Below are 21,451 nucleotides of genomic sequence, written 5' to 3' on the forward strand. Positions count from 1 at the left end.
GAGAAAATACAAGGAATCACAATGGTGTCTGCTGGAGAATCTTCCATTAGGAAAGTTCCCAGATGGAGGTGATTTTCCCCCTTTATTTTGCACAGACCTTTTGCAAACTGCTGGGCATTTATCACTCAAAGCCTTATAGACAAGAGAAGCAAAAGAAAGGACAATTTCACCATGAGGGGAGTAAAACTCTGAAACAAACTCCCAGGAGGAATAGTGGAGAGGAGAACTTTCCTCTTCAAATGGAGCATCATTGTCTTGTGAAGTAGCTTTTGAAATATAAGACCTCAAGATGCAGGATTTCATTGCCCAGAAAGTCCCTCCCAGTACTAGAAGCAGACTTCTGGATCACTTAGTCCTTCTGCTTACAGACAGGAGGCAATGCCCTCCTCCCACCCCTATTATGCATGGGAGTACCAGCTAACTCATTGACCTGATTTTACAGAAACCCAACAAAAACCTCAGTGAGGCTCTTTACCATTGGCCATGTACTCTGTCACAATGTAAATTGGCTGCTTTGTGACTACCGCATATAGCCGGACCAGTTTGTTATGCTGGAGCCTCTTCATCAAGTTTGCCTCTGCCAAGAAGGCGTCAGGATCCATGCTGCCCTCCTTCATGGTCTTCACAGCCACCTTGATGTTGTTCTTGTAATAGCCTGTAGAGAAATAATGATGCATTGAGGAATTTTGGCATCTCTACTGGCTCTATCAGGCTGCGCAACAAGGATCAGGCAGCAGAAAAACACAGCAACAGCATTCAATCTCATAAAGAAACACATGGTAAAACTTGGTGCCAGAGGGTTCAGACAGCAGGTATGAAAGGAGAAGGGACAGACACAACACAACCATCCATCTGTGTGGCTTCATTGGGGACCATCCCTGCTCTGGGTTATGGACACCCATGCAATGAGCCCATCCTCACACAGTCCTCCCAGCCTTGCAAGACTCTGGATGAAACCCCTGGGTCCCCCCAGGGATTATGTTCTCATAATCCAAATGCCATAGAAAAGCCAGGACTCTGCAGTCCACCAGTAGACTCAGCCTGGTCCTGTCCACAATCTTAATTGCCAAGGCAACAGCCGACCACAAAGAGGACAGCAAAGGAAGCTGACCTCACCCCACTTCCTCTGCCACTGATTAGCAGTGGGCAGGAAGGCATAAGGGATTCAGATCTAGGTTATAAAGTGGGACAGGGAAGCAGAAAAAGTGGGATAATGTCACCAAGCTACCCTGCTGTGTGTAACTGAGGATGCTACAACCAAGCCCAGGATTCCCAGGAATAATGAGATCACGTCTCAGGAGAGAAGTATATAGTTATTTCAACACCCATCACATGTATCCAGCCTGCAAAACCCTTGCTCAACCACTGATCAATGCAAACACAGCCTGTCTGGTCCTTCCCAGGAGTATGGCATCTACTGCTGTATGTGTACCTATAAATATGTGTTCATACTTTAGGATTCCCATGACCAGACTAGTCTTGTCTTAAGGAAAGAAGACTTTCCATCTCCTCTGTTTATATATTTCTTTCCTGGAATGGGGAGTTATACTTACCCATCCATACTTCCCCAAACTGCCCACTGCCAAGTTTCTTCACAAGCTTCAGAGATTCCCGTGGGATCTCCCATTCATCCTGTGCCCAGGGTCTCTGGGGAACCAGGGATATGCAGGCAGTTGTGAGGCGCTGGCACAGGCCATCCCCTTTCTCTGTGTGAGGACAAAGTACAGGATGTTTCAATGGGATGGCAGAGCTAACCTCCTCCTCCATCTACACATGTTAGGAAGAAGTCAACCCATGGGAAACCTCCACAACCACACAAATGTTTCAACCATAGGGACCAAGGGATGCAGAATGGACCCAGTGAAAGGAGAAAGCTCAAAGGGAGCCATAGAGGAGCAAATTCTCCTGCCCAGCTAGTTCAAACCCTGCTTCCCAAGCATCCTTTCCTAGATATCCCTTCAGCATTCACCTCTTTCCTAATGGAAGACACTGTCTGGTTACAGGGTTGGGGATAGACCTCACACTCACAATGCTCTAGGATGAAAAGCAGGACAGGGGTGCCCGGGTTCTGCTTGTAGGAGAACACATGGTCCATTGGAGTCAATGGAGTGGTGGTGGTGGCTAGCAAGCCCATCCTCCCTCTACCCACATGCCCACGTTCTGCTAAGAGACAAACCCAGCTTACGGCTGTAATGATGGATTAGCTCTGGTAGGCTGGAGAAAGTCATCCTGGGGGAGATATAATACCCCCCACCATCTAGGGAGCGGATCCTGTAGTGTTTGATGATGTCCCCATGAGCAGAGTCGCTGTCTCTCACAGACAAGGAATAGGCACCTGGAGAATAACCAGAAGAAAGAACTGTGAGAACAAGCAGAACCCTACTCGGGGACCAGCTACCTCCCAGCCTACAGCTGAAGATACCTCTCTCAGCCCTTGCTGTTGCCTTCCCAGGCTGCAAAGCTACAATCTTCCCTCTCTCAGACACAGGTGGAGAAGATAAAGGTTCATTAGAGCTTAATTGGTCCTGTGGAGGCTTCATTGAGCAAAACTTGCCTAACCCTTGGCCAACAGCCCCAAGGAATCAATATAAATTAATAGCACATCTCCAGCCAGAGCAATCAGATACTTATGTTGTGATAGTCCTGCCACAACTCTGTATCTCCCACCTGATCTCTGTCAACAGCATCACCTCATCTGGATGAAACAAGTGACTGTAGTCTCACCAGCCTGTAGAAACAAGGAGCTGAACCACCCTACCAGCACAACCAGGGCTTCAGTTAGTGGGAGAGGTAAGGTCAAGAGATATGTGCTCCTTCCCAGCTTTACCCAAGGTCCCTGTAACCCTGTTATCCACTATAACCCCTATACCAAGGACAGTGGTTTACCTGGGAAGTACAGAAGGGGGATTCAGGAGAATTGTCTTGTTCAGCCATAAACTTGTGACTGTGGGTAAACCACATATAGAGATTCACATCTAGATTTATGTGCCTTTTGACCTCAAGGGAGCTGCTTAATGATCTGCCCCTCCAACCTGCTATTCTCTCCTTGTAATGGGTTTATAATCTGAACCATAAGATTGGGGGTTTTGTACACAAAAACATCACTAGATGTTGCTACAGAGCAGCAGCTTCCAGCCTGTGTCAGTGTCAATTTCAATGCAGTTTAGCAGGGATTCTTTTTTTTCCCGTTGTCTGGATCATATTTCCGGAGTAAGCTGTTACAAGCCTGCTGGGCTGTTAGAAGTCTAATACGTCACCCGGGTAGATAGGCTGCCTTTTTAATGCTTGAAAAGGCAAGGCTATTTATGTTAAAAAGTATGTATCTGTCATGTAGGATCATAAGCAGAAGTGGGGCCTTCCACAGGGACTCTGAAACCATAATCCTGACCGTGAGGAGAAAATCCATTAAAACGTAACTCTCACTTGCTGCTGTTTCTCCATAGCAGCACCAGCAGTTCCTTACACTGAGGCTGCAAACCTCTGTTTTAAAAGTAACAGAAGAAAACTACCTCTGTGGATATTTGCTTTGTTGAAGTGGTGAGGCACTGGAACGGGTTGCCCAGGGAAATTGTGAATGCTCCATCCCTGGCGGAGTTGAAGGCCAGGTTGGACAGAGCCTTGGGTGACACGGTTTAGTGTGAGGTGTCCCTGCACATGGCAGTGGGGTTGGACCTTGATGATCTGAAGGTCCTTTCCAACCCTAACTATTCCATGATTCTATGATTATAAATCTTTACAAGCAGAATTTGGGATGGTCTAAAATTTTTCCAACCACTAAGAGTCATCTGGGGGACAGAGACCAGATTGGGAGATAAGGTGGCATAATGTTCATAGAAGATCTGCTGGATTAAATGCAGTTCCAGGGAACCTGAAGACAGGAAGCATACAGCCTCAGCATGGTGGGGTCCTTCTCAGCAGAGCATGAAATTCTTTCCTTCACCATGAGTGTCAGGCAGAAGACAAACTGAGAAGCCCTTTTGGCTCTATCGGTCCTGCAGCTCAATGTCTTAGATGCATCCATGAAGAATCTTCAATGGGCAAGAAAAAAGTCAAGGGAAGGGTAAAAGAATGGCTCATTTTTGCAGCCTATGTCTCAGTGACCAAAGGTCACTACTGAGCTAAGTATGTCTTTCCCAGGGAGTGATCTTTGGTCCCTAGTGGGTGCAGAAAGATGCTGCTAGGGCTAATGTCCACATTGCTCAGCACAAGTCCTGCTAGAGTTGATCAGCAGCATTCACACTCCCTAGCACTTGGTCCCAGACCCCCTCTGGCTCCTCTGTGGTACCTATGTGTGCAAAATTATTATTGTTATTAATGTCCATTATTCATAGAATCATAGAATAGTTAGGGTTGGATGGGACCTTAAAATCATCTGGTTCCAATCCCCCTGCCATGGGCAGGGACACTTCCCACTAAACCATGTTACCCAAGGCTCTGTCCAACCTGGCCTTGAACACTGCCAGGGATGGAGCATTTACAACTTCCCTGGGCAACCCATTCCAGTGCCTCACCAACCTTACAGTAAAGAACTTCTTCCTTATATCCAATCTAAACTTCCCCTGTTTAAGTTTTAACCCATTACCCCTTGTCTTGTCACTACAATCCCTAGTGAAGAGTCCCTCTCCAGCATCCTTGTAGGCCCCCTTCAAATACTGTAAGGCTGCTATGAGGTATGCATGCAGCCTTCTCTTCTCCAGGCTGAACAGCCTGGAGAAGAGAAGATTGTTGTTGAGGATGCTGATATTATTTTAATTTCAAAATGATTGAAATAATGTGCAGCCCATCAGATCTGAGCTTCTATGGCACAAGTCCAGGAGGGTGCTTTGCATGCCTGGGATGTGGCTTAGGGTATGTGTTTGATTTTTACAAGGCAAGGCCTGGTAGAGGAAAGAGCCAAACATGGTGTGAGCCCAGCTGCACTGACAACACACAGCACTGCAGAAGGGAGGGCAAGAATTAAGAACTAACACATGTACAAGGGAGTGCATTGGGGCTGAGAGTCAGGAGGAGAGGAGACCTGGCCTGTTTGGTAGTGTGGTTGCACCCAAAATGCCTGCTCTCCACTTTTCCAGACCCCACTGACTCTTTAAACCCCCTTGCATCTTTCAAACCAGTGATGCACAGCATGCAGCAGTGACAGGAGCTCCAGACACCTTCCAGCCCAATCTATCAGCTGTCTACTCCCAAAGTGAATACTTATTCTGTCATTAGAGTTAATGACTGTATTTTACCCCAGGTCAGAGTTTAGTTTGCTGGAGTGAGTGTGGTAAAGCTTTCCCTGTCATTCACCGTGGACCACTACAGTTCCCTTGGGAGCTGCAGTCTAAAGCCAAAGCACTGCGGCTGAAAAGCTTCAATTCTCTCTTCTCCCAGGAACAGCAGCAAAAGAAGGATGTTAAGTGGAGCCAGACAGATAGCAGGACTCCTAATCTCCCCCAGTGATAGCCAGAAGGAGTTCTAGCTCCTCAGCCAGAAGGGACATTCTCCTGTCCCACAGCCCTGCATCGCATCCTGGCACAGACCTGGGCTTGACACCAGCTCAGAGCACAAACAAATCTTGCCCTGGGCAGCTCTCGGTGTCAGACCCTCCTCTTCTGGGTCTGGGATCCCTGAACCATCCTGCAAGGGGTCTCAGGTTCTTTGTTTTCAAAGTGTGGCAGGTTTTGTGTGGAAAAGAACAACAGAAGATGTAAAGGGTGAGATTAAACTTGCATCATACTGAGGGTTGACTCAGTCACCTAAACATATGAGGCAGGTACTGCTTGAGGTGCTCTGGGACATCTGCATGGGCTTGGTAGATATGGTGCAAAACCACATCTCGTGGTGGAGAACCTGGAGATGACCCTAAGATGTTCAGGTTTTGGCAACCAAATAAAGCCCCACTGGCTATGGTGGGAGTTCAGGCAACTGCCTGATATGTGAGGTATCTGCATTTTGACGCCTGCATCTCAGGCCAAGTCCCAGCATGTGGGGCATCTCCTGCTCATAGAGGTCTCATCAGGGTCTTAACTCCTTCCTTACGGGAAACACAGGAGCTCAGCTGAATGCAGCAGCTGAGCTCTGAGACCTCTCCTGCTGGGAGCATGGACACAGCAGTCTTGCTGCTTGCCAGGGCTTTGTGGCTCGGCACATCAGTGTGACTGCTCCTGCAGGTTTCAGAACGAGTATTACTGAGGGGAAGATTTGTGTATTTCCAGTAGCTTCATCAAGGCTATCTCTCTGCCCATGGTTACACTGCTTCCCGCACTCTCTTGACAAGGACCAATCTTCCCAGATGCTGAATGAGCCTTTAATGGCCTCTGGAAAGGATGGCTGAAAGCAAAGGCTCCAGGTTGCAGAATTTGTGTGTCTTTCATCATTAGCAAAATGAGACATTGCTTGGGGTGGGTTATGAATAGGTGCTGCTCTTAGGCAGGGTGCAGAATGCGTCCCACTGTGGCTGAGACAAACCAATATGAGACAACCACCATGCAATGCATACAGCCACAGGGGATACTGCCCTTAGCTCAAGTCAGTGCTCAGCCCTGAAGGTCAAGTGTTGCTGGTGCAAAGTGAACGAAAATATAGATTGTGGAGGAGGAAAACAGGAAGAACCTGTGGAGCTCGAAGGCCAGGCATGGCTTTGCTCTGGACATCTCATGGTAGGTCACAGATGCTTTACATTAGTGATCTCGACTTCATGGCACATTTGGAAAAGGGGTTTCTCTTTTTCCCCTTCTCTTTAGAAAGGAGGAAGCTGTGGTTAAGGCAGATCAAATGGTGTCACCATGGCCATTCAGGTAGTCTAAAGCACAGGGTATTCAGGTAATAGCTGATCGCATAGGATGATTCAAACGATGAGGTGTTTGAAGGAATAACAGCCATATTTTAAGACAGAATACTAGATATCAGACAAGACACAGGTGAGACTCGTATTTCAGAGCAGAGATGACCTCTCACCATTTAGGACTAACACTGGATTTTCATGGAGTGGAACAGGCCACATCTGCTAATGCAGAGTATCACATGCCTCCAGCTAAGTCTGCTTCTGGACAGCAGAGACCAGTGACTGAAGACTGGCTCTAACCTGACCTAGGTCTAACCTAACACTGATGCCAAGTAAGAAGGATGCTTTCCATGAGGATTTGCAGCTTTCAGAATTTTTAGGGAACATTCAGTCAGGAAACACAGAAGAGACTTGTTTCTAAGTGTGATGGTTGAGTCACCATCCATAGGGTGATTTAAAAGACATGTAGATGTGACATCTAGGGACATGGCTTAGTGGTGGACTTGGCAGTGCTCCATGCACTGGAGGGACAACCTAAACTAGCTTCCAGACTGTCCTCAGATTAACAGCACAGAACAAAGAAACCGCAATTACACAGTTAATTAGTATGGTTAATAACTGCGTCCACTGCCCAAGAGAAGTGACCACAATGCTCTGTCCTCTCCATCCTCATTGAGTCATGTCTTTGTATGGAAAGAAAGTGGATGAATTCCACCTTTTCTGCTTCAGCCCGTCTGCTTCCGAAAGTTCTGGTTTGCATCAATTCCCCCTGCTACAGACTATCAGGAAAAACTTGTTTCTACTGGGAAAATGTTCTACCAAAAGAGCTTTCCCAAAATCCTGCAAGCTTCTGCTGCAAACAGGAGAAAAGCTTCTTCCAGAGTGCATTAAAGAATATCTATCTGCCAAAAAAATACCATTTCTTCAGTCTTTCCTGCTTATCAGAGATGCTCCTGCATCTCTGCCACAACCTGTGGTGGCAAGAGCCACCCTTCCCGCAGCCTGAACTACACACACAAGTAGCACTATGAGCAAATCTTTGCCCTCCAAACCCTCAGCACAGTTCTACAGCCCTCCTGAGCCTTGCAAGCAATGTTCTGCTGAGCCAGACCTAAGAACCACTGACACAGCCAAACTCACGGCTAGGGTCTGAAGGATCTTCCCAGCCATGGCAATAATGAGGAGTTATCCTTGCTCTGCAGATCTCACCTTTACTGGTTTCACTCTCTCGGACAAGGAAAGAGCCAACTTTGTTACCAGAAGACAACAGCAGCCGTTCAGCATCTTTTCTGCTCAGAGCTTTAAAATACCACCTGGGAAACAGAGAAGCAAAGGCAAAATCATTGCTTGAAAAGGAAAAGATCTTTATAAAATTCTTTCCAGTTACTTCATTTTTCTTTTTTTTTACCATTACACTCTGAGGGTTATTTTTATCAGCAAATAGTTTTTTATCTGCTGGAAAGTGGCAGCAATAGACTGCTTTCAGTAGATTAATGTCAGATTTGGGTGACTCTGGGCTTGTTTCATAGCCTAGCAATTCAGCCAGAGCAGAGAGTAGATTGTACATGCAGTCCCCCATACGTGAGAGCAGTGCAAGCTCATCCAGAGAACAGCTCTGAGGCACACAAAGACCCAGAGCTCACCTGGTAAGTGGGTGAACCTTGAATTGTGCCCTGGCAGGCTGTGTATAAAGCAGATATATGTGCTGCACGCTGAACACAGGCTGCCCACAGCCATTTAAATATACCCTTTGGGTACCAAGAACATTTATGTCCCAACCACATTTCTGTGTGCTGCTAAATATTTGCTGAATTCAATGGTGGTTGGGTCCCTCCAAGAGGAGCTTGTAAGTGGGACTGATCATTTATAGCTGAATGCCACAGAGGAGAATAAGTCATGGAAACAATTTCTTCTGCTGCTTGTATTATAGGCATAATAAACCCTTCTGGCTCCAGTCTTTCTTACCATCCTCCTTGAAGGAAGCCAAACAGGCAGGCTGCATCTGGGCTAGTGAAACAAACAGCACCAGGCTATGGGTCTGGGCACTGGCACTTAGGTGTCTGCCCTGTTAAACAGTTGGCATGGTCCCTGGCATGTCCAAGACCTGGATCAGTGCACCTTCTCACAAGGGATTTCTAATTTACATGCAGATGTCCTTTTAGAGGCTGAGGAAGTTTAACACTGTGTATGGGTAGACTGGCCCAGTGGGACCAGAGGATGTTTCCTGGAACTGCTAATTTACCAGCGCAAATATAACCTTTATGTTCTTCCTCCAAACCCTTGTTTTCCATGGTGGGTGCAATTAATGGGACAGGAGTCTTTGCTCACTTCTCCCATAGAGACTTCACTTCCCTCCTGCCCTGCACCCATATGGTGCTTAAAGCTTCTCCTGAACTTCTGAGCAGCATCTTGCCATCCAGCCCAGCAGTGACATCTTCCCAACGTCAAGTAAAGCTGTTCCCTTTTCTTGCTGAGAGACAGGGCACTGCATCGGTGTTAACCATTCATAAGCTTTTGCACTTACTTTTCCTCTTCTAAGCTGTCCACTTGCGCGACAAAGTTACTGGGGATGTAGCCTTTCCTGCCGCTGCTGAGGGATTTTGCCAGCCACCAGTCCCCTTCACTGCAAAGCAAGCAGGAGAAAAAGCTTGAGTGCCCAGAGGAGGTTTCACGACAAGCTAAGGCTGTGGTGACAGCATGGTTTATGGGATTTCGAGCACTACAAATAAGCTAGGGCTCCTTAATCCACAGTACAGGTCTCTTGCAATTTCCTATGACCAACAGCAGGCTGAAGGCTGTTGGTCTCTCAGGGACTTCAGGAGGTGACAGACTCTTTCCATGAATGCAGAGTGAACAAAGAGTGACCACAGATTCAAACCTCTGCTACGTGCCCCATGTAAGAGGAGAGAAATCTGGGTCATCATGGGGTTATTTTGTGTCTTGCATAGAGGGATTCTTTTTTTGCTTCTTTTTCTGCTGGATACTGCACTGCATACAGCATCTGTTTGAGAACTGTCTCCTCTGGAGGCCACCTCACAAAGCAGTAAAGGATGGAGCAGGGTCTGTTGACTGGGAGACCCAAGCCCACCTCTGCCCTGTTATGGTCCAGCCAGATGGACTGTCTGTCCCCCTTCCCACTTGAGAAGAAGCCGAAATGAAACCACACGTCTCTCTGGCTCGATTCTGTCCTTTCCTCTGACTACACCCAACCCACATCCTTTGCAAAAGCACCATCAGCACAAAATATGAAATAGGAGCTAGGTTATTGCTGTAATTTGTGCTACTTCTGCGCTCATGGACACAGCAGTGAAGAAGGTCCCAAAGTCCCAGGCAGGGACACCGCCCAACCCCATAGTATCTGTAACCCATGGAAGTGTCACCTTCCCCACCTTGCAGAGAGAAAAGGGTACCCATAGTCACACTCTGGAGCGAAAATACGACTCACGTTCAGTTTTGGTGAGCTCAAACTGATGTCTGACCCCAAGGTACCCCCTTCCCTAGCCTCGCCATGCCCATGTATGAACCTCCCTCTGGCAGTAGATCACTTACTTGGAGAGGACTTGGAGTTTCTCCCCCTTGACCAGCTGCAGGTCACGATCACTTGAGGCAGGAAAATCATACAGTGCGATCACAATCAGGTTATCTAAAAGAACCAGGAGCATCATCGAACCTAGCACTGTTGAATTCCCTGCCAGATGGGTGATACACACCCAGGTGGGCATTTCACCCACACACAGACAAGGGGCTGTCCCCTGCCCTGTCCCCCCAAAAGCCAAGCTTTCCACCACACCACCTTTCCGGCCAGCCACAGCTTCTGCTCAGGGACTAACACTGATTCACCAAAGTGTTTCCTGTGCATGTTTTTTTAAAGCTCTCCAGATGCTTCTATCCACAGAACCCAGTGTGTCAACAAGAAAAAAAGGTTTTTGTGGAATAAGAAGGGTCATATATAACCTGTCAGTGTTTGGCTTGAGTTTTACATGGCTGTAAGTGAATACTGCTGTAGTAACATTTCCCAGAGTGGCTCTGGAATTTGACTCAAAAAGATGAGGCTTTCTTGATTGAAAAAGGTATAAAGTCATCTCAGCCTCTGTTATTTGAGCCCATCGCTAGGATTTAACTCACCTTCCAGCTGCTCTAGACTCTGCCTGTATCCTGCCATCCCTTTACATCCCTTGCAGGTGTGCCACCACATTTAAGTCACGCTGCTGCTTTTGACCCAGCACCACTGTGACACGTAGCTGTTCTGCTCAGCCGAAATTCCCACAGGGGTGGCAGATGCTCCAGGATCCCCTTCTCTCTCCCTGGCCCCAATGCACAGACGCTCCAGACCACAAAACCAGTGCTCTGTGTCTCCCATTTCACTTGTAACCCACCTGGACCAAGGCTGTGAGCAAGCGTGCATCTCCATCCCCTACCATGTTACTTTTATTCCAGCCATATTGGGTGATCCTGAATTTTGGCATAGCAAAATGGACTTTGTCTCTGTGGTGCACATGAGCCTTGCTGTGTGTGGCAAAGCTGCTGCCTGGTACATGCAAACCCACCCCAGGGAAGATTTCTGTGGGCTGGAGCTGCATTGCTACATTTGCATGCCGGGGTTGTGCCAGTGCTGCTCTTGGAGACGTTGTGCAACTGTTCACATGTGCTCTGCATGCTCACAGCTACTGAAGCAGAAATAAGCAGCTATTTTGGGACAGATCAGACTTTATAAAGAGGATTGGCACGTGCACATGAGCACAGAAATCAAGCCAAAAGCAATGGTAAAAAAAGAAGAAGGAAGAGGAAGATGAGGAGAAAAAGGAGAAAAGGAAGATTAAAAGAAAAATAAAAAAAAAGAAAAGGAAAAGGAAAAGAAACATATAAAAAGAAAAAGAAAAAGGAAAAAGAAAAAGAAAAAAGGAAAAAGAAAAAAGAAAAAGGAAAAATGAAAAGAAAAAGAAATAGAAAAAAGAAAATAGAAAAATGAAGAAAAAAGAAAAAAGAAATAAAAATAAAAGTAAAAATAAAAATAAAAGTAAAAAAGGAAAAGAAAAAAGACAAAGAGAAAAAACAGAAAGAAAAGTGAAAAGAAAAAGAAAAAAGAGAAAAGAGAAAAAACAAAAAGAGAAAAAAAAAAGGAAAAGAAAAAATAGAAAGAACAGTATAAAGAAAAGGAGGCCATTTGCTGCAGAAAGTCTTTAGCTCATACAGAGCCTGATTAATGCAGCGAGAGCAATGAATTATTAGCATTTTTCAAAACTGACTGTCAAGCCACAGTCTCTGTGTGACCTTTTCAAATAATGCCACCAGCAAGAGTGCCAGACTGGCCTTTTGTCATCACAGATAACATGTCTCTGGGGCAGCTTGGGTTTTGTGTGTGCAAGGCCTGGCTGCTGCTCTGCTGGCGATTTATTGGAGAGGAGGGAGGAGAAAGGGTCAGTGTGAGAGGAAATGTAGCTTTGTAAACCAAAGCCCTGAGTGGTTCCCTTCAGGAGGAACTTGGAGATCCTTGAGAGGTTTCAGCAGAGCCTCACTCTCCCCTGTGCATGGGGAAAAGGATGATCATGCTTTGAAGTCTTAAAATAGGTTGCACAGCTGGGGGCTTCCCCTTAAGGGATCTCAGAGAGTTTCACATTAGCAATGGGCTCAAACTCTCATTGCCTCCTTGAGAATGTTCTTATCACACAGCTTCTCTGACGTGGAAGGGTTTTGGACATGTGCCTTCTGCAAAGTGTTCACAGCAAACATGCTCATCCACATGCACCGTCCTGCTCCTCTTGAAAATAAACTAATACAGTGGTCACACTTCTGCTTTGAAAAACAGAAGCAAATGTGTAAATATCTTCAAGCACAGAACGGCTGCGTATCCCAAGAGATGAAATGAAAAATGTAGTTTTGATCTTGAAGCAACTGACAAAAGTACATATAAACAAAACGAAGAGGAGGAGAAAGAGCAAATACAGTAAGGACGAAAAGGTTTTATATGTTGAAAACATACTGTGATCACCTCTTATCCCCTGCTCAAAATACACGCTGAGAAACAGTGCACACTTAAGTGAGCCAGAAAAAAAGCTCTCTCTGCTCAAGCCAGCAAGACTTGCCATCTCATGATGAAAGCAACTCTTCCTGTCTCTGAGTTTGTCACCTCACTAAGAAACAGCATTGATAATACTTTCTTGGCCTATTTAATCAAGTTAGGTCATGAGTGACTCTACAGTAGAGAAGCCGTCGGGGCTGCAAGGAGTGACTGCTTTGCAGATAATGCTAGCAGCCCGGAGACTTTGATTGTGAGCCAAATACCTCTTGGCTCAGAGCTGCTGTCAAGAAAGTTAGATACTAGCCCGGTTTGCATAGGCTGAGTGCCAGTTTGATGGCTTAATAGAAATGATTCAACCAGTCTTCTGCCCCGTCGTGAATGGAAGGTCTTTGAAATGTCTCATGGCTACGGAGCAGGCTGAGACTGTGCTGGGGTCCCCCAAAGGGCCATTAGGTGGTTTTGAGCCATGCTATGATGGTCACGGGGTAAATGACAACAAATATTGCATCTCCCAGCTGGTCCACAAGCCCAGGGGTGACAGCATGGGAGATGTCTCCTGGGACATCCAGACTTTCACTGCAAAAGTTTTTCTGCCATGTGTTTTGACACAGTGAATGTTTTTGCAGATAATTTCTGGTTTTTATATAAAATCATTGAATCCCAGAATCCCAAGTTGGAGGGAACTTCAAGGATCATCTGGTCCAACCTTTCTGGGCAATGCATGACCTAGACTAGATGTCCCAGCACCCTGTCCAGCCGAATCTTAACAGTGTCCAATGCTGGGGAGTCCACCACTTCCCTGGGGTAGATTATGCCAACAGCTGATTGTATCAGACCTAAACTCATAACATTTTTATTAGAAAATCTGAATATTTTGGGCAATTCCCTCTCATTTTCTTCCCTCTCTTGCTTTTGATTGGAAGTGACCACTTTTTATGAACTTTTAATTTCTCATTGATAGTCAGCCTTTTCAGTGAACCAATCCCTCCTTTTCCCAATTAAGCTCAAAACCACATTTATGACAACATTCCTTTCAAACTCAAATCCATACCCAGAGAACAGCAATATAAAAGACTAAGAGCTTCGATGATAATCTTGAGATGCCTCAAAAGACTTCAATTTCAAGAGCATGCTAAGCTCCCACCCCCTGAAAATCAGTCCTATTCATATTATGGTTAGCCGAAATCAAGGGAAGAGGTAGAAGTGCAGTCTCTCAATGAGAAGAAATGACCTTGCAAAGAGACCAATTCTCTGTGCTGTCGCAGCTTATTATAATGCCTGAGGACAAGCACCAAAACCAACCAACTCTCTGTGTCAGTAGTACTGAAATCCAGCTGTGAGCAGCTGCAAGGCAAGGGCAGGGGTTATTCTACCTATCTGCTATGTCTTATCTACCCAATGCAAGGGAACAGCAGCAGCTGTAGCACTGGAGCTGTTGGGTTTGGGGACCACCATCCTGGGACAGGACTTTGCCGTACTGGGGGCCTTAGAGGTGCAGAATTAAACAGAAGTTTTGACTCTATACAGATATAGAACTGACTGTAAACACATCACAAGTGCTTAGGGAACCATGTTAAAATGAATGAGAGACTCGCAGGATGGAAGAACCCACCCCAAGTGGAAAGTGGATTGGTAATGCTGCCAACACTGCAGTTGAGTCCAGAGGTTGGCACTCCTTGTCTGCCTTTGTGTTATTTCTATTAAGATAAATAACATCAGGAAGAATTAGGCTTTTGTTAGGCTAATATAAAAGAAATACATGATTTCTGAGACGGTGGTGTGAAAATTTGAAACTGTGAAACAAGTTGCATGACACTGAGATAAGCAAAAAAAAATAAATATCAAAATGCCAAGAATTCAGAGAAAAAAGAAAAGCAACCCACCACCACCTAACAACAAAAAGAAACAAGGGAAAAAGAAGGTTTTGATTTTAGATTCCATGCCACACTTCCATAGTCAATAATTTTGCCTGATTGAATTTGAACTGCTCCCACAAAATTTAATTCAGCTTTTCAACTTTTCTGTATGATTGGATTGTCTGGATTTTGTGCTTTCTCTATCAACTCAATTGGATTTCCTTCTTTCTTGAGAATATGTCAGATATCTCAAATATCTTTCATGGTTCCTATCAGCCCATTTTGCCACAGAGGACAGAATCAGATATAGCAAGCATCATTTCTGTAAGCTCAGGCACTGGTAGAGAAAAATAAGAAGTGCCCGAGCCTGTCAGTGTGAATATTCCTCCAAAACTGGAACTGAACCTTACAAACCAAAATATTTTTGAGAGCTGAAAATGGCTAACATGGTGCTTTATGCATTTTATAGAATCTTTCCACTTCTGCCTTCTGGCATGAGGCAGAAGTAAAAGTCGCCTTCTCTTGTACTTCCCACCAGAGGGAGGAGGTTGATAAAAACCCTGTTAAAAACTGTCAGTGCCCGCCCAGTTGTGGAGGCAGGAGAGCACAACTGCTTAGGAATGTGTCATCGTGTCATGAAAACAACTTTGAAAAAGAAAGCATGGTTTCTCAAAAAAGATGGAACTCCCATGGAAACATACCTCATTCACATGGTTGAGGAGCTACACCTCCCAGAAATCTGGTCCCATAACAAATGTCAGTTCTGAAAAGCATTCTGACTTTGCAGGAGTTCCTCTGTCTGCCCCACAGTAGAAACTCCCTCATCATCCTTTATTCATACCCTGTCTCCCTTAAACTACACTTTTGCCTCATAAGGAATAGCCATGTGTTGCTAACTCCTTTCTTCCAAGCTTCCTCTATTTTTTGCCTGCTTCTAATTTTCTCTCTCTGTCCTTAATCTGCAAAATGTCTTTAAACAGAAACGTATACAAGTTGTTGTCAGAGGCTGGGCAGAGGTAGCAGAGGTTTTCCTGCTAAAAGGCAATCATCTACCAACCACCATCTGCGACCTGCAGATAATTGCAGAGGTAGAAGAAGCCAGCAGTCTCCAAGCAGGGGCTCTGCGCATCCTTATTTTATACTCTTTCATTTCTTCTTGTTCTCTTTGTAGTCTCTCTGGGTTTTCTGATGCCTGCTGTTTCCTCTGAAATTTTCAGCTGGCTGGATACAGCATCCAGAAGTTGTCACACTGCAGACAGGGCAGCAGACAGAGAAATCTCATGCAGTCGATGTCTCAGATCTCACTTTGCTCAACCGGTGAAGGAGTGCTTTTCCCTCTTAATTTCTTTTATGAGCAGGGGAAACTGGCAGCTACAAACAGTCAGTGATGTAAACTAAATCTTCCAAGGCACACTGATAAACTCCCCGCCTGGCAATGCTAAAGATACAGAAACCACACGCCTGAGACATGACGGCTTGTTCTCAAGACTTGCTGCTGGGGGACCACCACCTTGCAAACCCCCACGGGAAGGCAAAGAAAACAGTAACAGAGCTAAGAGTCTTACCTTGTACAGAGGCTTGGTTTAGATGGGGGATGCTGATAATTTGTCTGCCCTTAGGTAGAAATAGAAAGAGAAAAAACATTTATTACTTCGCTGTGTTTGCAGGAAGACCTGCTCTCAGCTTCACAGATGAGCAGGAGTCTGAACCAGAGCCCTCTGTAGTCAATCAACAGCTCCTGCTCCTGGCTGTGTATGTGTCGTGATGGCTTTAGCATATTTTACCTTGACATATTCTTCAACATCTTAACTGTCAGCTTGAATAATCCTTGGCTTCCCTCCAAATAAAGGAATAAATCTGCTATCCGCTCATTTGGACCATGGTCTATCTAACTCTTTTTATCTCCTCATGCCAGATTTCAGATCAATGGGCAATGAGACATGAGTGATCTTGTTGAGAAATGACCATTGTAATATTATTTGAAGCAGAAAACTGGGGATATTCTTTGCCATAATTGTCCCAGGGATTGTGGAATATCCTTTGCTCAGGGATATGTTCAAAAAACGGAGGCAGTGACCATATTGGCAAATTAAACAGCAGCAAGTTACTGCAACTCATCTGGGCACACCCTTAAAATGCTGACATGATCCTTAGTCTGGCTTGGCCCAGACCCTGAGAGTGGCCAGTTGACCATAGACCACTCTTAATCAACAGCTGGGATACAACCACCTTGTTTTGTGGGCTAAGAGATTTATTGTGCAAATGGCTCGGTGGGCTCCATTTGCCTCTCTACTCAACTTCAAACACCAGTCCTGTGATCAGGACCTAGTGACTAGAGTGGGCGTTTGACCACTAACAGTATTTTTGTACATGTGCAAAAGGAGTGAACTACAGATGCTGAATTAGAAGTATCAAGTATTTCCTGTCCACACCACTGCTGGGCTCATACTTAACAGCAGTGTGCAGTGGGAGAGCTGCTCACCCACTGCCCTTTCTAATTTAACTGAAAGAAATATGGACTTCCCCTGACATGTGAGAGCTTAGTTCCTGTGGCAAAAAAAAATGAGTATCAGAAGGTGATTGATGATACTGTATTTACACTGAGAGCAGTTCCTCTCTCCAGTGGGCTGGAGAGAAGGAAATGAAGGAAAAGAACATCTTCTTGTTCAATCTGACATCTGCTGTCATGAAAACTGGACTTCATAACCATGGGAGAACTTGGGAACTAAGCTAAAGGAGTGAAAAACATCTCCACCTGCCATCAAAAGAAATTATAGGCAATTCCTCCCCCTCTCAGAGCTCAAGACCCAAGAACGTTTTCACATGACACCTGCACCTTTTATGCTGGCTGCTGGATGCAGTGCTGACAAGGGCAATTAAGAACAACTTGATGTCTTCTATACAGCAACAGACATAGATAAAATAATTTCCAAAGTTTAAACAAAGAGTTTGCAATTTGAAATCTCCTAAATCCTGACCTGGTGCCTTCCTGATCTGTGCCCATGCAAGCAGAGGCCACATGGATTCAAAGGGAGCAGCAGATCCTCAGCATTTCTCATTCTCAGCCCACCCCAACACAGATTAGCTGTAGAACCACTTTAGAGAACCTGTTGTCCCCCCTGATGGTAAAGTTTCCATTGCGGTTTGCAGCTTTGAATCTTAGCTTGAATCTGACCCATCTTTGTGCTGTTTGCAAGTCAGCAACATCAGCCTGGGCTGCAGAGTGCTGAGGGCACTGTTTAAAAGATATGGGGCTCAACTTTATGGACTTGTGACCAAGGGATGCAGAACACACTGCACCTTCTCTCGCTGTCTCCTGCCCTGCACTCCAGTCCAGCCCACACAAATAGTAGTGCCAGGTTTAACATGACATACTCTTTCAGACCACCACCATCCCTAGCCCACGCAGACAACTCATGGCAGCAGCATATCCCCAAACAGAAAATGGCATCCTTTTTGACAGAGTAAAAACCCAGAGTGAGAAAGGCTCGGCTGGATAGTTCATCCCATATTAAGAAGCTCTTAGGAGGAAGCCAGGCATAAAGATCTGTTTTCTGCCCTTTGGATGACATTCCCAGTTGGTGACCAAATTTTAGGACATAGAAGTACTCAAGTTCCTGCTGGCACGCACAAATACTGCCTGCATCACTCCAGACACTAAGTGAACCTGTGGAGGATCAAAAAGGACACAAAACTGCAGGCTTACCTTGGGTGGCGCAGAAGATTTACTCTTGCTTTTGGGGTTGCTTCCAGAGGCATGTTTTTCATTGGACATCAACTGATTTTTGCTCCCGAGCAACCCCATCCTGGAAGGAAGACCAGAAATTGCTTTTCAATGAGACTGCTCCTGGGAAAGAGGCAGGCACTAAGGGGCAAAACCATATTCTTATTCATGAAGAACAAGTTGGAGATGAGAAGTCAGGGAAATCAGGCAATGAAGAGTCTAAAATCATCCTGTCAACGGTCCTCCTACTACATTGGAACTTGTGTTTGTGTTACTGCGCAACTCTGGTGTTTCACACTTTGCAGGTGAGGCTCAGACAGACACTATAGGTCACCAGAAAGAAACTGGAACAAACGACTGCTTTGAGTATGTCCCCTCTCCAATGCAGAGATCTCCATCTCTCATTGAGCAGACTTGCTCCAGAACTGAGTGACGCCACATGCAGGCACTGCTGGAGGGTCGAAGAGGTGGTGCTGGCGAACCTGGGGCATATTCCTGTGCAGTTCATGTGTACCAGTTCTTCAGGAGGGTCACACAGACCCTGGAACAAGTCATACTCGTGCTGCTCATGCTTTCCATGCATCATGTCGTTCCCATACAGCAAGAGCAGCACACAGACGTGGTAGCTATCTACATAGTACCATCCTGCCGTTCCTCATGCTTAAGCAGCACAGACGCAGACTCAGCTTGTCTATGAAGGCGTGGGACTTTATGCAATACATTGGAGGACTGCAAGAAGCTTAGGGAGTCAAATGTGGTGTAACTTGTATCCATCCTGCCTGTAAAGTGTGGGCCTAGGGCTTGACTCAGTCATCCACATGCAACGCTCTAGTACCTTTTGATGTGCCCTGGGTTCTTATAAGATGTAGGTCTCCCATACATCGTGGATTATGTTTCCCAACCCCATGTGAGTGTCTCAGGCCTGCTGGACACTTCAAGGATCACTAGGCACAAATGAATCAAACCCTTTCCATGGACAATCCTCTGGTCCGCACTAAGATTTCCACACTCATGCTTGAGGGATCATTTAAATTGCAGCCCAGAAATGTGATTTCAGCTCTGGTCAATAATTCTGACATAATACTGGGTCTGGATAGTCAAGATAGATAGCCAAACCATGGAAAACTCAGCCTATTCTGCCACCTGAAAAAGTAGGGAACAGTTGAAGCCAGCAGTACTTAAGTGCTGTTGCCATGAGTATATGAGGTATCTACACCACCAGCACTAAAGTCTGCACCAGACCCTTCTTTGAACCAAAGGCATTGAAAGGTGTGGGCTACATGTCTGAAGCCTGAGTACTTGTAGCTGAACAAAAACTCGTTGGCTCTTATTCTTGCCAAATTACCTGAAAGTCTGCAATGAACATGGAGAATCCAGGACTGGAGGTCCAGGGATCAATATGGTTAGTCAGTTCCCCCAAATGCCAGCCTGACACTGTGTTGTTATAGTCAAACTCCAATAGATGTGTTCAAAAAAGGTTCCAGCAAGCCAGACTTGTGGGAAAAAATATTCCTGTAAAAGCAACTTTTTTCCTTTCTAGCACATTATCTAATATTTCAAAAACTGGGACTCCGAAATGAGGTTTCTATATATATATTTTGAAGTGTATTTTTTTGAAATTATCTTCTCCCTTCTGTCTTATTTTCATTTTCACTGGCAAAGTGAGCAAACTGGGAGGAATTGGTGAAATATTTCTGCCCAGGGAAGTTATGAATGCTCCATCCCTGTCACTGTTCAAGGCCAGGTTGGACAGAGCCTTGAGTGACACGGTTTGGTGTGAGGTGTCCCTGCCCATGGCAGGGGGGATGGAAATAGATGATCTTAAGGTCCTTTACAACCCTCACTATTCTATGATTCTATGATTCTATGAAATATTCCAGGATAACCCAGTACACATTCCCCCCACCCCCAATAGAAAGGTTTTCAGCATCCAAACTTCTCTGAGCTTTTCTTTAACCTGAGTTTACAGATGGCCCAACCATGTATACCCAGGTCTCAGCACCACTCTGGGCACTAAAGTCGGAGGGGAAGTTACCCCCACTGAATCAGCCACAGCATTTCCTGCAGCAAGTTAATTTTAATTTGGCAGCGTCCCTTACAGGTTGCAACCAGGGTTTGCTTTACTTAGAAAACCCAGTTGTCATGCAATGGCACGTGATTCATTAAGTACGTGAGCTTTTCCCGCTCTTTCACTTGCAAATTGGTAGAAGATACCCTTTCACCGGGATTTCTGATTCTGAATGGTGTTATTTGCCAGGATAGTGAGAATATTTGGAGTTCCCTTTCCACCCAGGGAACTGAAAGGTATCATTTTAAGTCAAGGCAAGGGAGATACAGATTTGGCAATTGCTGTCTTTTCGGCAGAGTTAGAAGATCTGACGTATAGCACAAGTCAACAATACGTTTTGACCATCAGTCATGTCGTGAGGATGATCTTATGAGAGGACAGATGGACCATATACGTGATGATAGGTGAATGTTTTGGGGGTTTGTGTTGCTCCCAGTTACAGCCTTCGTGGGGCAGAATGGGAAAGGACATGGAGGAAGGTCAACCTCAGCAAGTCCCACCAGGGGTCTGTGGCCATCCCAGTTCCTCTGACAGGGTTTGAGAGGAGTGGGGACCATGTCCTAACCTAGGCATCTCATAGAATCATAGAACTGTTAGGGTTGGCAAGGACCTTGAGATCATCAAGTTCCAACCCCCCTGCAACAGGTAGGGCACCTTCCACCAGACCAGGCTGCTCCAAGCCCAGTCCAACCTGGCCTTGAACACTGCCAGGACTGGAGCATTCATAACTTCCTTGGGCAACCTGTTCCCGTGCTTCACCACTGTCCCCACAGCTCTCCTGTGTCCATGAGGACACTGCAACCCTTTCTGCACCATGCTGAGTCTGGAAACACCTCTCTGCATGCTTACACAAGCTGAGCTTTCACCCCACACACTTGTGTCTAAGACACATCCATGCAAAGCGGCACAGAATCATGGACGACAAGTCCCAGCATGGGTGAGAAATGGAACCAGAGAAAAACCTCCCCCAGAGGCCACCTGCTCCCACCCATACGCAGAAGTCATTAGCACAGCTCTG

The 21,451-nt window shown here is 45.8% G+C and overlaps 1 protein-coding gene across 2 annotated transcripts in view; it reads right to left on the minus strand.

Moving 5' to 3' along the window:
- BLK (BLK proto-oncogene, Src family tyrosine kinase) overlaps positions 1 to 21,451 on the minus strand; it is a 46,179-nt gene that overhangs the window by 9,179 nt on the left and 15,549 nt on the right. For both annotated transcript variants that reach the window (XM_061461053.1, XM_061461054.1), the window contains exons 2-9: positions 18,348 to 18,447; positions 16,207 to 16,255; positions 10,316 to 10,409; positions 9,291 to 9,389; positions 7,976 to 8,079; positions 2,186 to 2,335; positions 1,554 to 1,706; positions 476 to 655 (exon numbers count right to left, since the gene is read on the minus strand). In XM_061461053.1, the coding sequence (XP_061317037.1) occupies positions 476 to 655; positions 1,554 to 1,706; positions 2,186 to 2,335; positions 7,976 to 8,079; positions 9,291 to 9,389; positions 10,316 to 10,409; positions 16,207 to 16,255; positions 18,348 to 18,446 (928 nt within the window). In that variant the 5' untranslated portion in view covers position 18,447. The remainder of the gene's footprint in view (positions 1 to 475; positions 656 to 1,553; positions 1,707 to 2,185; positions 2,336 to 7,975; positions 8,080 to 9,290; positions 9,390 to 10,315; positions 10,410 to 16,206; positions 16,256 to 18,347; positions 18,448 to 21,451) is intronic.

Source organism: Pezoporus flaviventris, unplaced genomic scaffold (genome assembly GCF_033815535.1).
Source record: "Pezoporus flaviventris isolate CSIRO_AGI_PZ_B2104156 unplaced genomic scaffold, CSIRO_AGI_Pfla_v1 ptg000031l, whole genome shotgun sequence".
Classification (NCBI taxonomy): Eukaryota; Metazoa; Chordata; class Aves; order Psittaciformes; family Psittacidae; genus Pezoporus; species Pezoporus flaviventris.